Source organism: Nestor notabilis, unplaced genomic scaffold (assembly GCF_000696875.1).
Source record: "Nestor notabilis isolate BGI_N333 unplaced genomic scaffold, ASM69687v1 scaffold499, whole genome shotgun sequence".
Lineage (NCBI taxonomy): Eukaryota > Metazoa > Chordata > Aves > Psittaciformes > Psittacidae > Nestor > Nestor notabilis.
Genome location: NW_009943073.1, coordinates 43,187 through 56,957, shown reverse-complemented (window position 1 = coordinate 56,957; position 13,771 = coordinate 43,187). Strand labels below are relative to the sequence as shown.

Sequence of the window (13,771 nt, the reverse complement as noted above, 5' to 3'; positions counted from 1 at the left end):
CACCCTCCTCTTCTAGTCCTCCACCCACTGCTGTCCTGACTTCACAGCTCCTTGACTTCATGGGTCTTGTCTCTCCCAGGCCCATCTATAGACTCTGATGACACAAGCCCTGTCTTTTGTTGTGTATTATGGGGAAGCACATGTGACACAGTGGCCTTCTCCAGAAGGTTTTCTACCTTGTTTTTCAGATCTCTTCACATGCGTGGTGCTTGGGCTCAAGCTGGGCTTAAACCATGACATGCCTTTGCCAAACACTGCACATGATCTCCCAATGCAAGGGGGGAGCACCCAAGTTTACATCCATAAAATAAACAATGTGGAGAAGGCAAACTGTAATTTAGAAGCTATAAGTATATAGAGGGGCTATAACTGTACAGGAAAGATGTTAAAACTGCCTTGCACACAGACACCTCATTGGTACCAGCATCTGAGAGGGCTTGAAATGGTTTTCCACATATTTGAAGCTTGCATGGTTGCCACATTTATTATAGCAGTAAAAGTGGGCAAAACACAATGATATCAGTGCCAGAGGTTGCACTAAGTCCCTCCTTCATCAGATGTGAACCACATCTATATGTCACAAGTAGAGAAAGCCACTCTGGCTTCAGCAGGGAATCCCAGGAAGGCAGAAAGATCAGTGTGTGAAGAAGGGAAATTCCTATTAAAAGGAAGAGAATAAAGGACTCTGTGGGTATTCTCATGATCCCAACAAATCTTTAGGAAACACCAGTCTCATCCTACCCTTCAGCACTCATAAACCTGCCCTGAGAGCAGCTCAGAAGGAGTCAGCCCCATGTCTTTCCCTAATTCCCCTTCTCTCGTTTTCCTTCATCTTGTCCCCACTTTTGACTCCTCCTCATCTCTCATCTGGGGTGGAATTGTGTGTGCCCATAAGTGTGTGTGCCCATAGGCGTGTGCTCACCTCCATGATTCAGAACCTCCAGGAACCCAGAGAGGAAAATGCAAGCCCTGATCTTTACTTTCTCCACTCTCCCATGTCTGAGAGACAACCCCACAGAACCTTTGAGATTAACACCTCTTCAGCTGGTGACAGAACCTAGGCAGTGGCATAGGGAATGAATCAAGGAGGAATCTGGAGAAGAAAGCTTAGCACCTTCCCTTTAGAGACAGAGACCTTCAAGGGATGCCACTTAAGGCCAGTATGGAGAATGGAAATCTCAGAATTAGAACTGGTTGACCAGAACACCATGGGGACACACTTTACATCCCACTCCAGTGGTTATTGCCCACCATGGTGCTCTGGATGTGATACCCACCATCCCAAGGACACTAGAGCTGTGGGAAGGTGACTGAATGGCTGTATGCACATGTAGCAGGGAGGCGAGCACTGCTTTTGTCTTGTATGGTAGATAACAAAGCACAGGGTCCCCAGGCCTCTAGGTTCTAAGTTCTCCATCAGGTGTGATTGGTCTTCACAGCTTTTCTTAGGGTATATGCCCTCCAGAGGTTGTCGTAAGCCAGAGCCCCTCAAGCTTTGGAGGTACAGTTGTTGCCTCTGCTCTGCTCTGCCATGGCACCTCTGAGCACATCATCACTACACACCAGTGATGAGGACTGAACACTGGCCAGACATGAAGCACCCCCACTGCAGTCACTGCTGGGTGCAGAACTACACAACTAAGTGATAAACAGGTAACGCAGTCACACTTGATTCAGGAATAAGTATATTTTAGGTGTTACACAGGTAGCATGCACACTTATTGTCTTAGCTGGTAGCACTACAGCAATACAATTATAGGTATTAAGAAGCTATCATATGGCAAAGATCTGCCATCAGCTCCAAGGGTTCTGTGTGCTCAATGCACCGCATTGCTCCTGCTTACAATTCCTGACGTAGGAGGGGTTGCTCCAAGACTTCCTGTGGTCATGGAAGTCCTCTGCTGTTCAGGAAGATCCAGAGCACGCTGGCTGCCATCCCTGCTGCCATCCCATAGCTGCTCCTCACGCTGCCCGCTGCGTTGACATTGCAGAGGTCGCTGCTGCAGCAGGAGATATTCCTGTTGCCTACACTGAAGTCCTGATAGAGCGGATCACAGGACGAGTCACAGCCCTTGCTGATGATGCTGAAGAGCCCTATGACCCCTGGAAGGAAAGCAGGACTATTACTACAGGGATTCAAAGCCAGCCAAGCCATGTCTTATGGAACTGAATAATGAGATGCTGTTCCTCTCTGAGCTCAGTTCTTGGGGAAAAATAGAGTGTTTCTAACCAGCTGCATGTTTTATTGTAGCAGGTTGTGGTTCTGGGTTGTCACTTCGTCAGCAGCAAAGGAAGGGTTTCAAACCCCAAGTGTTCGCTTAAGGCAATGCATTCCACTGCACAGTTCTCAGGGGGTTCTAATCCAGCACCAGTCATTAACACCTTTGTTGGGGAGTCTAAGCTACTAATGGATAAGGAACAAGCATGTGGGGTAGTCATCGCTCATATCCTGTACATCTTTGCTGCATGGAGCCTTTCAACACCCATGGAAGTTATGGAAAGTTTCCTATGGAGACAGGAGCTGGGCTTGTTCAGCCTGGAGAAGAGAAGGCTCCAGGGAGACCTTAGAGCAGCTCCAGTGCCTAAAGGGGCTCCAGGAAACCTGGAGAGGGGCTTTGGACAAGGGCCTGTAGGGACAGGACAAGGGGAATGGCTTGAACCTGCCAGAGGGGAGATTGAGATGAGCTCTGGGGCAGAGGCTGTTCCCTGGGAGGGTGCTGAGGTGCTGGCACAGGGTGCCCAGAGAAGCTGTGGCTGCCCCATCCCTGGCAGTGTTCAAGGCCAGGTTGGACACAGGGGCTTGGAGCAACCTGCTCTAGTGGAAGGTGTCGCTGCCTGTGGCAGGGGTTGGAGCTGGATGAGCTTTAAGATCCCTTCAACCCAAACCATTCTATGATTCTATGGAACACGGCTGTCTCCATTTCACAGATGACAAAGTTATTGCTTGATTTGTTTCTGAGAGGCACAGCCCAGTTTTCTGTGGCTGGTTACCAGCAGGTTACAGTCTTCATGAGATCTCCTGATCCTGCACAACCTACTCAGGGCACCAAGTCTTTCACATATGCAAATCCAGTGTATAGCACCAGTGGGTTCTACAACGTGTTGGCACTTCTGCATGTGAAGTGCATGGCCATGGGTTTGCACATTCCCAACAAGGACAATGCCTCCGGGAGGCACTACGTTTACTGCCTCGCAGAGATGAGTTTGAACATGCCACTGATGGGTCTTCTGCCCCAGGTCTAAGAGCAACTGAGCTGTCACCACAGATCTGGCCCAAATCTAGAATGGGAGAATTAAATCATAATCTGTGAAAGGAGTTTACCCAGAGACACACAGATGGCTGCATTCAGAGCTGGCTGTCCATGGGCCTGGGTGAAAAGCTCTCCTTTTCATTGAACTCACCTAAAGTCAGCTCTGTCATTGAATGCTCCTCCTATCTTCATGACTACATTTCACCTGACTCAGCCCCTCACACTTGAATTCATGTTCCAAACTTTTCAAAGCCATAAACTGATCTAATGCCATTATAATAATATAATTTTTGATATTGAGGATAGAAATAAACCCAGTTTTGGACAGGTGAGGGTCATTGGTAGGTGTTTGCAATGTCAAGTGCAGATGCACCCTCTTGAGGTTCATTCCAGGCACTGACATTGTAGTGGCCATACTGCTCTATCTATAGATAATGCTCATAGCATTGTCTATTGGCAATTTAAGGAATTTAAGGAGTACAGCATGCACAAGCTAATATGACTCTGTAATCACACTCTCATAGCCATTGTGGGGAGAGGATTTGGTGATGGTCAGGACTAAGTCACCAGCTGTCACCAACTGATAAACGTCTTTCTTCTATCATTTCTCCTTAACATGAAAGTAATCTGAAAGCTTTTTTATTACCTTTTTCTCCCCAAATGGCTTTTTCTCTCCCTCCTACACACTGAGCTTTGCTGGCCATCACCAACTAGTGTATCTAGACTAGGTGAGCCTGCCTTGAACACCTGAGGCTGGCATCATGCTTGGCTCCAACATGACAACTAAGATATTGCCCACCCCTCCTTTGCCTTACTGATCACATCCGTCTTGCATGCTTCATTCTCCTTGCAGTCCATTTTCGTCTGACATTTGGAGTTACTGAGCTGTGATGTGCAGCTGTAACATGTCAAACAAGAACCTGAAAGAGACCAAGAGGGGTTATAAGACAAATCTGCCTGAAGTTCTCCAGTGAACTCAGCTTCGCACTTGCACTGGGAAACAGGACCATTCCCATGGGTCCTCAAAGGAACATAACACCTCTGTTATTGGGAAAACAATGTTTTGTTCCATTTTCAGTGGAGAATAATACACTTGTTTGAGCTATGAGTCAAAATTTGCAAGAACTGAAGATGTTTCAGGTGTAGTCAGTGCAGTGAGGGCGCAAAAAGATGCTGGATAACTGCTCTCATTGACTGGCATTATCAGTCAACAGGAGGTGCTTCCCACATGCTTCTCTCTCCACATTTGGGATGCCTAACTCAGTTCCTGTCTGGAACAGGGTTTTTGTGATATTCCCACCTCCTGAGCTGGGATGAAGGGATGAATTCCCCAGAAGGGCAGGTTGATATTATTTGTCTGCCTCTATAGTCATCAGTGTTTTACCAGGTGGGCTTGTGAACCTCAGCTGAGGCATTGCCATGGCTGGATGAAAGAGGAAAAGCCCAGAGGGAAGAGAGGGTGAGAAGCAGACAAATACTCTCCATCACTCCCTCTTAGAAAGCAAAGTTCAAACATGTCTTTCATGTACCTATGAAACCAGCTCACCACATGTTTCCACCCTCTCATGGACATGCCACACTATGGGGGATGCAGGTCAGTCCTGTTAACATCTGCGATGCTGTTATGTACATCAAGCAAAGGCAGGATAAGCATTACAAGTGTATAGCCCTAGTGACAAATAGTCCCCAGAGGAGTGAAAGCATGGTGCAATTACCTGTTCCTATTACCTACCCATGCCCCAGGGCATCATTGGAGCCTTGCAATTGTCAGAGTTAATGTATATAATGTATAATATAATGTATATATAATATATATATGTGCTTTAACCCCATGACCACCAGGCTTGTATCACGAATCTCTTAAGTCAATACCCTAATGGCTAAAACACTCTATTAGGGCATAGAAAAGCCCTATTTAAAAACCAGTGTTATTCAGAGAAGAAGCAAGAACTGATTTGCAGCACTTGCTCTCCCTCTGTTCAAGCCTTTCTGGTACAAATGACTAGTGCAGCCATAGAGGCAAGGAACCAAAACCCAGTTTATCTGTAATGCTGCACTTTGCCCTCACATTTATGTGACTTAATGCAATAAAAGCCAAGTTTCAGAGCACTCTAACAGAAGCTGGAAAAGGAGAAGGTCTGGCAGGACCTTACAAGACCCTTTTCAGCCTATTTCTTACGCATCCTCTGCTGACTGAGAACCATTTCTGCTCTGATCTGCTTCTCTTGTAATAGGGAAAGTAAGACTGGTTTAAAACCACTTTTTTCCCAGTGAGGCTAGAATAACCTGACACGGTCAAATCCTACCCCTCCAGTTAATAAACCAACACACTCTGGCATTCTCCCCTCTTCTGTCCCACTAAGATTCTGACAATCTGTGCAGTTTCAGACGCCAATTTTGAAACCAAGAGTCAAAAAACAAGTTGGAACAAACTTACCTTTGCAGAACTGTTGCAGGTTATTTAATAGCCTGGGAAGAAGAAAAAGAATCCTCCCACCCCACTTAATGCCCCCTATATGGGCTGGCTTAAATAGTTTTGATTTCAGTTACATTCAGGACTGTATAGGATTTATCTTTCCTGGAAGCTGCATTAGGATCACACCATCAGCAGGGTGGGACTATACATTTTTGTCTTGCAACACCCAGGTTATCCCATCAGAAAAGCAAATGTCTTCTTAGGACGACTGCATCACCATTTCTTCCCTCACTGCCAAATCCCATCACAGGTCTTTTCTCCTCCTTGCTGGAGGGGACAGGGGGCAGACTATCCATGCTGTCTTACCTGAGTCCAAGCACAGGACTGCTCCCAGCAGGAGGACAAGGCAAGCCTTCATTTTGGAATAGCCTCTTTGGTGTTGAATACGGGTTGTTTCCTTGAGGGGCAGTTTATATACTGTGGGAGGCAGCAATCGGGCATGCCCAGAAGGTTACCCTCTGTGAAGGCACCTGAATGAGGCTGCTCCTGGACCAAGGGAGGGGTTGGTTTGTGGTGGTGGTATTTGATTAGGTGCCTCTCCTATCTGACTACAACTTGCAGAGCTAAGAGGAACTCCTTTCCTCCTACCCTTGGGCGAAGTGTTCACATGGGTGTTAAAAACCACCCCAAATTCTTTCAAACAAGGCTGACCTTATGCATTTCTCCAGAGCTGCACACTGTGAACAAGCCTCTCCACCCCCATTGCTACCCTGAGTGGAGCTATTGTGTTCAAATCAAGGACAAAATGTTCTTTTAATAAACACTTCCAGCCCTTTATCTGCATGTGTGAGTGTCTCTGTGACACTCCCGGCATGTGGTAGCAAGGTATGTGGGCACATTGCAGTGCGCTGGCCTCTTCCAGGTGTTGATGTGCTCATTTCCACTTACTTGTATGTATTGTGTGTAGTCTATTTAAAGACAATGGACAATTAGATTCTTTCTGTATGCTGAAATCAAAGGGGGTCTTTGATGCCTTTGTTTGGTGTTTTTCTCTGCCCCATCCACGCTGTGGCATGCTTCTCTTTGCCAGTCTGTCTAGTACAGGCTAGGTATGTTTTTGACACTTGAACTCCTATCTGCATGTAGTGCAAACAATTCAGGCTTGTCAAAGAAATATCACTTCTCATCAGGGATGAGAGCCATCTCAGCCACATTCCACACTGAAGTGCAAATGTTTGCTTTTGTGGGTTGATTAGAGACCTTTCCCATCCCTCGCATCCTTTGCCTACTTCTCAAAAACCAATTCAGTTTACTGTGGTTTCTCACTTGATTTAGGGCTTTTCTAAAATCTCAGGAAGTTGGTGCTTTGCAGCAACAGCCTTCGAGGACTTGCTGTCATGCAGCTTAGCTCATAGGACACCAGGCACGTCTTCAAATTGAAAGGAAGTTGCTCTGGCATAGAATGGTTTGGGTTGGAAAGGACCTTAAGATCACCTAGTTCCAACCCCAGCCATGGGCAGGGACACCTCACACTAGACCATGTCACCCAAGGCTCTGTCCAACCTGGCCTTGAACACTGCCAGGGATGGAGCATTTACCACTTCTCTGGGCACCCTGTGCCAGCGCCCCAGCACCCTCACAGTAAAGAACTTCTTCTTTATATCTAACCTGAACTTCCCCTGTTACAGTCTGAACCCATCACCCCTTGTCCCTGAGGAAGGCCCCTCCCCAGCATCCTTGGAGCCCCCTCTCAGACCCTGGAAGCTGCTCTGAGGTCTCCAGCAGCTTCTCTTCTCCAGGCTCAACAGCCCCAATGTTCTCAGCCTGTCTCCATACAGGAGCTGCTCCAGTCCCTGCTCCTCCTCGTGGCCTCCTCTGGACTTGCTCCAACAGCTTCATATCCTGATGTTGAGGACACCAGAACTGCACCCAGTGCTCCAAGTGTAATATGTTCTCAGACTCTGATGTTCCTTATTTAGAGATATTTAGGGGTATTTTTCTTTTTTAATGCTTTATAAGTTCCCTTGTGGGGTTTGGTTCCTTGTGTTACAGGAAGAAAAGGTTCAAGGGGAAAGCATAACCTTGTCACTCAGGACTTGAATTAAACATTTCTTCCTTCCAACAACTTGAAGGAAGAAGTAAGCAATAGGGAATTGCTCTTTTTCATCCTCAGCAGCCTGACTGCCTGCAAGACAAACTCTACTAGTACTGTTATTTATTCTTATTCTTTCTCTGACAGCATCTTGGCTGCCAGCAAAGACCAGGACTCTCGGTGCCATGAAAGAGAAGCACACAGCTAAAAGCCTGTCCATGCCCCACTCCTGCTTGCCTGCAGCCCGAGGCTGTGTGAGAAGCCAGTGGTTCCTGTATCCTTCCATCAGTTGTTGCTTCTCGCTGCCTTTCCGAACACTTGTGTGCAGTTCCTGCTCGACTCCTGAAGATGGCAAACGTGCCCCGTCATAAGGATCACACATACATTAACATACAGTTGTCCGTAGGGTTGTGTGTGCGTGGTACCCTGATGTTATAGCCCCCCCAGTTCATCTATCTGCATCAAAACCCCCATCTATTTCCCCTGGGAATCTAAGGCTTTCTACAGATCGCTCTTTCCTTTAAATACCACTTTATGCCATGACTGCAGATCCCTGATAGATGTGGGTCTGGAGCTTTCTTTTGAAGAGGAAGGGAATGAAGACTTGATTATTTGCTCTGTCCTGGTTCACCTGCCTGGTGTCAGGCTGGGGAAGTGGTGGTGGGTGATGGTAAAGAGTATGCTGTCAGGAATTGCATTGAAGGGATGCATAACAGTGGTAGGCATGAGCTGGCAATTTGAGGACAAGAAGAGCAATAGATGAAACAGTTCCTGGGAAATCTGGGCAGAGATAATCTCTAAAGGCAAAAGAAAGTTGCTCCAATTTCCTGGGCCCTGGCAACCCAGGTTGCCTCTTCAGGAAGCCTGCAAGATGACAGAGATAATGTATGAAGACCTCAGTTGCAGAGTGCCTTTTTTGTGGGGGTGTCTTTTATGAGCAAAGAGAATAAAAACCCAATCCAGGCCCCAGCAAAGAGGAAAATAAGATAAAGTTCCACAGACTAATCCAAGCTCCTGCATGAATTGTAGTCCTTAAAAGAGCCGGATCATCAGGGAATCCTTTAGAGTCTACAGCCTCCAACCTCAGAGGTGTGACATCTTGTTGCATACCTTCATTCAAGCAAGTATTAAGTGCAAGAACAAGAGGAGATGCTATCGAAGGTTGCTCGGCTCTGGGGAAGGTCACTGCGTTGCTCAGCAGCAGTGTGGCTTCTAGCTCCTTTTCAAGATGCTCTGAAGTACATTTGTGGAGGTTGCAGTGGGCTTCAGAGGGAATCTTAGTGACTTTTCCACTCCGGAATGTGGTATGTGTGCAGCTGGGACTGTCTGCAGTGATGCCTGCTAATGTACTCAGGCTGTGGGGATGTGGGATGTATGATCGGGGATTTAGAGGCATTGAAACGGGTATTTCCATTGGCTGCACAGATGTGTCCCTGGGAGGGCAAGCACCATCGAACTGTCCCAAGTGAGAGCGGTGGGGAAGGAATGAGTCGGAGTCACTAGGTGGCAGTAAGGCAAATCGCATTCCAGACTTGTCTGTGGGGAGGGAAGCATGGATCCTAAATGAGGCAGGTGATTGGATAGACAGGAAGACAGATGGATAGATAAGGAGAGAGAAAGATTTAAAGAGGCGTAGATATACAGATGTCCGCAGAGATGGATGGCTGGAGAGCAGTCAGGAGGAGCTGGAGCAGCTGGTTCTGTGCACCCTGCTCTAACCTTGCACTTGATTACAGGCAGGCTTTGCTCTGCTTGGGACAAAAGGCCACAGTATGTCCCCTATTTCAGCCTAAAGTATTTCTCACCAAGCTTCCAGCTGTTTTCCACTCTCCTGTACACATTCCTTGGGATGAACAGGCATGATGCTGACCAGGCAGCAGAAAGCGTTGTTCCTGCTGCTCGGAGGCTGCCCTTGACTGCCAGTAGAGGAAAGTTCCAGTTGCTGGATCTGTAGATGGTTAACGCTGTTTCATGTCATGGTCTAAGCTCACTATACAAGGATTTAAACCTAGGTTTACTGTCCAAGTAAGCTTCAGAACACATGGAGGCAAGGTTAGGCTGCCTGAGACATCTTCCAGAGTCCAGCAGTGGTGACTGAAGAAGTCATTAGGAGAAGAACATTGAGCAAAGACAGAAAGGGCTCAATGTCACTGGGCTGCTGAGGGACCTTTGGCATGTGCCTTCCCGTCTTTGTACCTCTTCTTCCTCTAACAGCAAATAGTGCTTATGACTCCTGCATCACAAGGGAAGCGTTCTGAGATCTGTGGGTGCAACCAAGTACAACCAGTGAGCATCATAAAGGTTTCATAAGCCAGGAGCCCATTTGACCTTGAGTATTTCTACAAGGGTCCAGGCAGAGACCGAAACATCCCGCTATTCCCATTTGGGATTTCAGAAGCTAACCTGACCAGCCTTGGAGAGGAACTTCACCTTCACATCACGCACGTTGTTGCTGAAAGCCATGAAAACCATGCATTGCTGGAAATTAATCCCACCATGGTGCTTATCTTGTCTGAGGAGCGAATAGAGATGGGAAAGATTCTGAGGGCTGTAGTGGTATTGGAGCTCCCCATACGGTGGTGCTGTTGTTACGCTGCTGGTCCGAAGACCTCTTGGTGTGTGGGAGCGGCCCAGACAGTTTGTTTAAAATCTCAGCAACTTTCAGAGCATCAAAAATGCATTTGACATTCTTCTTTTTTTTTTTTTTTTTTGTGTGTGTGTGTTATTTTGCTAATTGCTGAGCTCTTTTGGTTGTAAAAGACTCGGGGGGTGGGATCCCTGCCAGCTTCTGCTGGTGATGCCTCGCGCATCTCCGAGTTGTTTGCAGGAAGAAAGGAGTGCATTTTCCTATGCCCACGCTACGGAGACGGGGTGAAGTGTGGGGAGAGTAGCCTGTGCTCTGATCACAAAGGAACTCTGTGCTCTCTCTGCCCTCACAAAACACTTTCTTACCCCCTCGCATACCAAGCGTTGCAGTTTCCTGCAGCAGATGTCGCTGAAGGTAGTTTGAAATGCAGGCAGAAAACATGATTTCCTGGGATCACACAATAGAGCAACATAGAATCATAGAATGGTTTGGGTTGGAAAGGACCTTAAGATCATGCAGTTCCACCCCCCTGCCATGGGCAGGGAGGCCTCACCCCAGACCATGTTACACAAGACTCTGTCCAACCTGGCCTTGAACACTGCCAGGGATGGAGCATTTACCACTTCTCTGGGCACCCTGTGCCAGCGCCTCAGCACCCTCACAGTAAAGAACTTCTTCCTTCTACCCAACTTGAACTTGCCCTGTTTCAGTTTGAACCCATCACCCCTTGTCCTATCACTCCAGTCCCTGATGAAGAGTCCCCCTCCAGCACCCCTGTATCCCCCTTCAGACACCAGAAGCTGCTCTGAGGTCTCCACGCAGCTTCTCTTCTTCCAAAGGTCACCAACCCTTCTTTTTTGTCCTTCTTGTCCTCATTTTAAGGCCAGTAGTCACGAGTGGTACTGCTTTAACCCCACTTTAACACAGCTTTGGGAAGAGACTTTGGCACAGGAGCTCAGCTCATGGTCTTACATATGGGGGAAATTAGTTTCTTGAGGGAACCTGTTTGTCAGGACTCTTTTGTGACTTGGTTGTGAATCTGTTGACAAAGAAACCTTCTGCAGAAATAATAAAGCTATTTGAAGTCCAGGATGGATTTTGCAATCAAACCCAGGTGGAGAGCACAAGATCAATCTGGAACAGCCAGTTTCTGCTGGTAAGGACACACAATTAAGATGCAGGAGATACAGTATCCGTCCTTTAAAGTCCTGTTTCCTTTTGATTGAGCAGATGCTTTAGCCACAGATGCTGGAATTCAGATTGCACTTGTCCTTTTCCTTCTTCTTTGAACCATTCCACTTCGTGTTAACTAATTCTAAACTAATTGGGCCAGAGAGATGCAGTGGTGAAGTGATTTGATTTTGATGAATTGGCAAATTCTCACAGAAAACTGTTTCATTAAAACAGTGTGGGTTTTTTTTTTCCTGGCTGCTTTATCAACTGCTCCAATGCTTAGGACAGCAGAAGATGAGTGCTACAAACCGGGAGAGATAATGGGAATTCTGATTAATATCTGTTGTTTCCTTCCGTTTTAACTGTTTAGCTGGAAAATTGAGTTGGAAAATCAACTCACAGTTTCTTGGAGTCGTTAGGAAAAGAGAGGTGGTTTTTGTTCTATATGGATGGCTTTACAGAGAGGGCTTTTTTCTGGCTTTATATGGTATATAAGTACTGGTTAGGAAGCTCTTTGGCAAGCAGCAAGAGGGGAATGAAATTGTTTCTACCTCCAAGCATTGCCCTTGTATCGTAACAATATCTAAGTAGCAAAAGTAATCAATACAGATCTGAAACAAAAGTTCATTACTTCATAGTTTCCTTGCTGTATCCTCAAACTTTCCTTTGGTGTAGCCTCAGATTACCAGTTTTTATCTGCCTGCGCCACGCTCTGACTCAGTGGTTCTCTGAGCTTCTTCCCACATCAGCCACTACCGATGAGCTCATCTGATTCAACTGGGTTGTTTTATCTGTCCAAACCACCCAGACCACTCTCTATGCTCAGGGAGATGTGGTCAGGAGAGCTTGGGGTGTTGTCCAGGTACAAGGATGCTGGAGAGGGACTATTTATGAGGGACTGTCGCGATAGGACAAGGGGTGATGGGTTTAAACTGAAACAGGGCAAGTTCAGGTTGGATATAAGGAAGAAGTTCTTTACTGTGAGGGTGCTGAGGCGCTGGCACAGGGTGCCCAGAGAAGTGGTAAATGTTCCATCCCTGGCAGTGTTCAAGGCCAGGTTGGACAGAACCTTGGGTGACATGGTCTAGTGTGTGGTGTCCCTGCCCATGGCAGCGGGTTGGAACTGGGTCATCTTAAGGTCCTTTTCAACCCAAACCATTCTATGATTGCCATAAAGCTGACACCTGAATTTGGTCAGACAAATTGTCTCCCCACCCCAGCTCCATTTGTTGGCTAAATTTCTACTGACTTCAGTCAGAGCTTGGATACTCAGCCCTGAATTTGCCACGAGCTATGGTCATGTTTTGTCAGATTCTCAACAATAAAGGGATGAAAAAGGAACAGTTTCATATGGTGTGACTCAAACCTGTTCCCAGCAGTTACACTTTGGGTTTTGCCACTGGAATGAAATAGTCCTTCACACATCCCCAGGCAGGAATCGGAGATCCCTTCCCCTGCTTGACCTTTACAAATCACACATCCTGCTTCTCCATAACCTTTTCAGAGCATAGATTTTTTTGTAATCAATACCACAGCCCAGTACTAAGCACATGGCTTAATAACTTCCTTCTCAGTATCTTCAGCAAAAACTGTGATGCCAAAGGAGAGAGACAGGAATGTGCCTGGGATTAAAACAGATCCGATACTATCCACAGCCTGGGCACAGCCAAAGGAGTTCCATGCTCAGGGTATGGATTATGCGACTGGCCAACTAGCTGCTGCTTTTAAGGGTGGTTGAGGAGTTGGGATTCCTTTGATTGGACCACTCATTCTTGTTTTCATAGAATCATAGGATAGGTTGGATTGGTGGATGGACAGAAGAATGAACAAGCAATGCAACTGCTTAAGCCATATTTCCACAGACCAGGTTAAGACTTCTAGATCTGTAAGAACAGCATCCAGAGATGACAACAAAGAAAGAGAAACAGGATAAAACCAACAAAGAAAATGTCCAGGATTTAAAGCAAATGAGAAGCATGATGTAAAATAATTGCTGGCTCAGGTAATATGTACAGAGGTAATAGATCATAGAATCATGGAATGGTTTGGGTTGGAAAGGGCCTTAAAGCTCATCCAGCTCCCATGGGCAGTGACACCTTCCACTAGAGCAGGTTGCTCCAAGCCCCTGTGTCCAACCCGGCCTTGAACACTGCCAGGGATGGGGCAGCCACAGCTTCTCTGGGCACCCTGTGCCAGCGCCTCAGCACCCTCATAGTAAAGAATTTGTTCCTAATGCCTAATCTAAATCTATA

The 13,771-nt window shown here is 46.8% G+C and overlaps 1 protein-coding gene across 1 annotated transcript; it reads right to left on the bottom strand.

Annotated features, from left to right (window-relative positions):
* Nucleotides 1-1,885: 1,885 nt before the first annotated feature.
* LOC104411311 (prostate stem cell antigen-like) lies at nucleotides 1,886-6,085 on the bottom strand. The gene is made up of 3 exons (XM_010021702.1): nucleotides 6,034-6,085; nucleotides 4,067-4,171; nucleotides 1,886-2,103 (listed from the first exon to the last, which is right to left on the bottom strand). The coding sequence occupies exons 1-3, from the start codon at nucleotides 6,083-6,085 to the stop codon at nucleotides 1,886-1,888; spliced, it is 375 nt and encodes a 124-aa protein (XP_010020004.1).
* Between the last annotated feature and the right edge of the window lie 7,686 nt (nucleotides 6,086-13,771).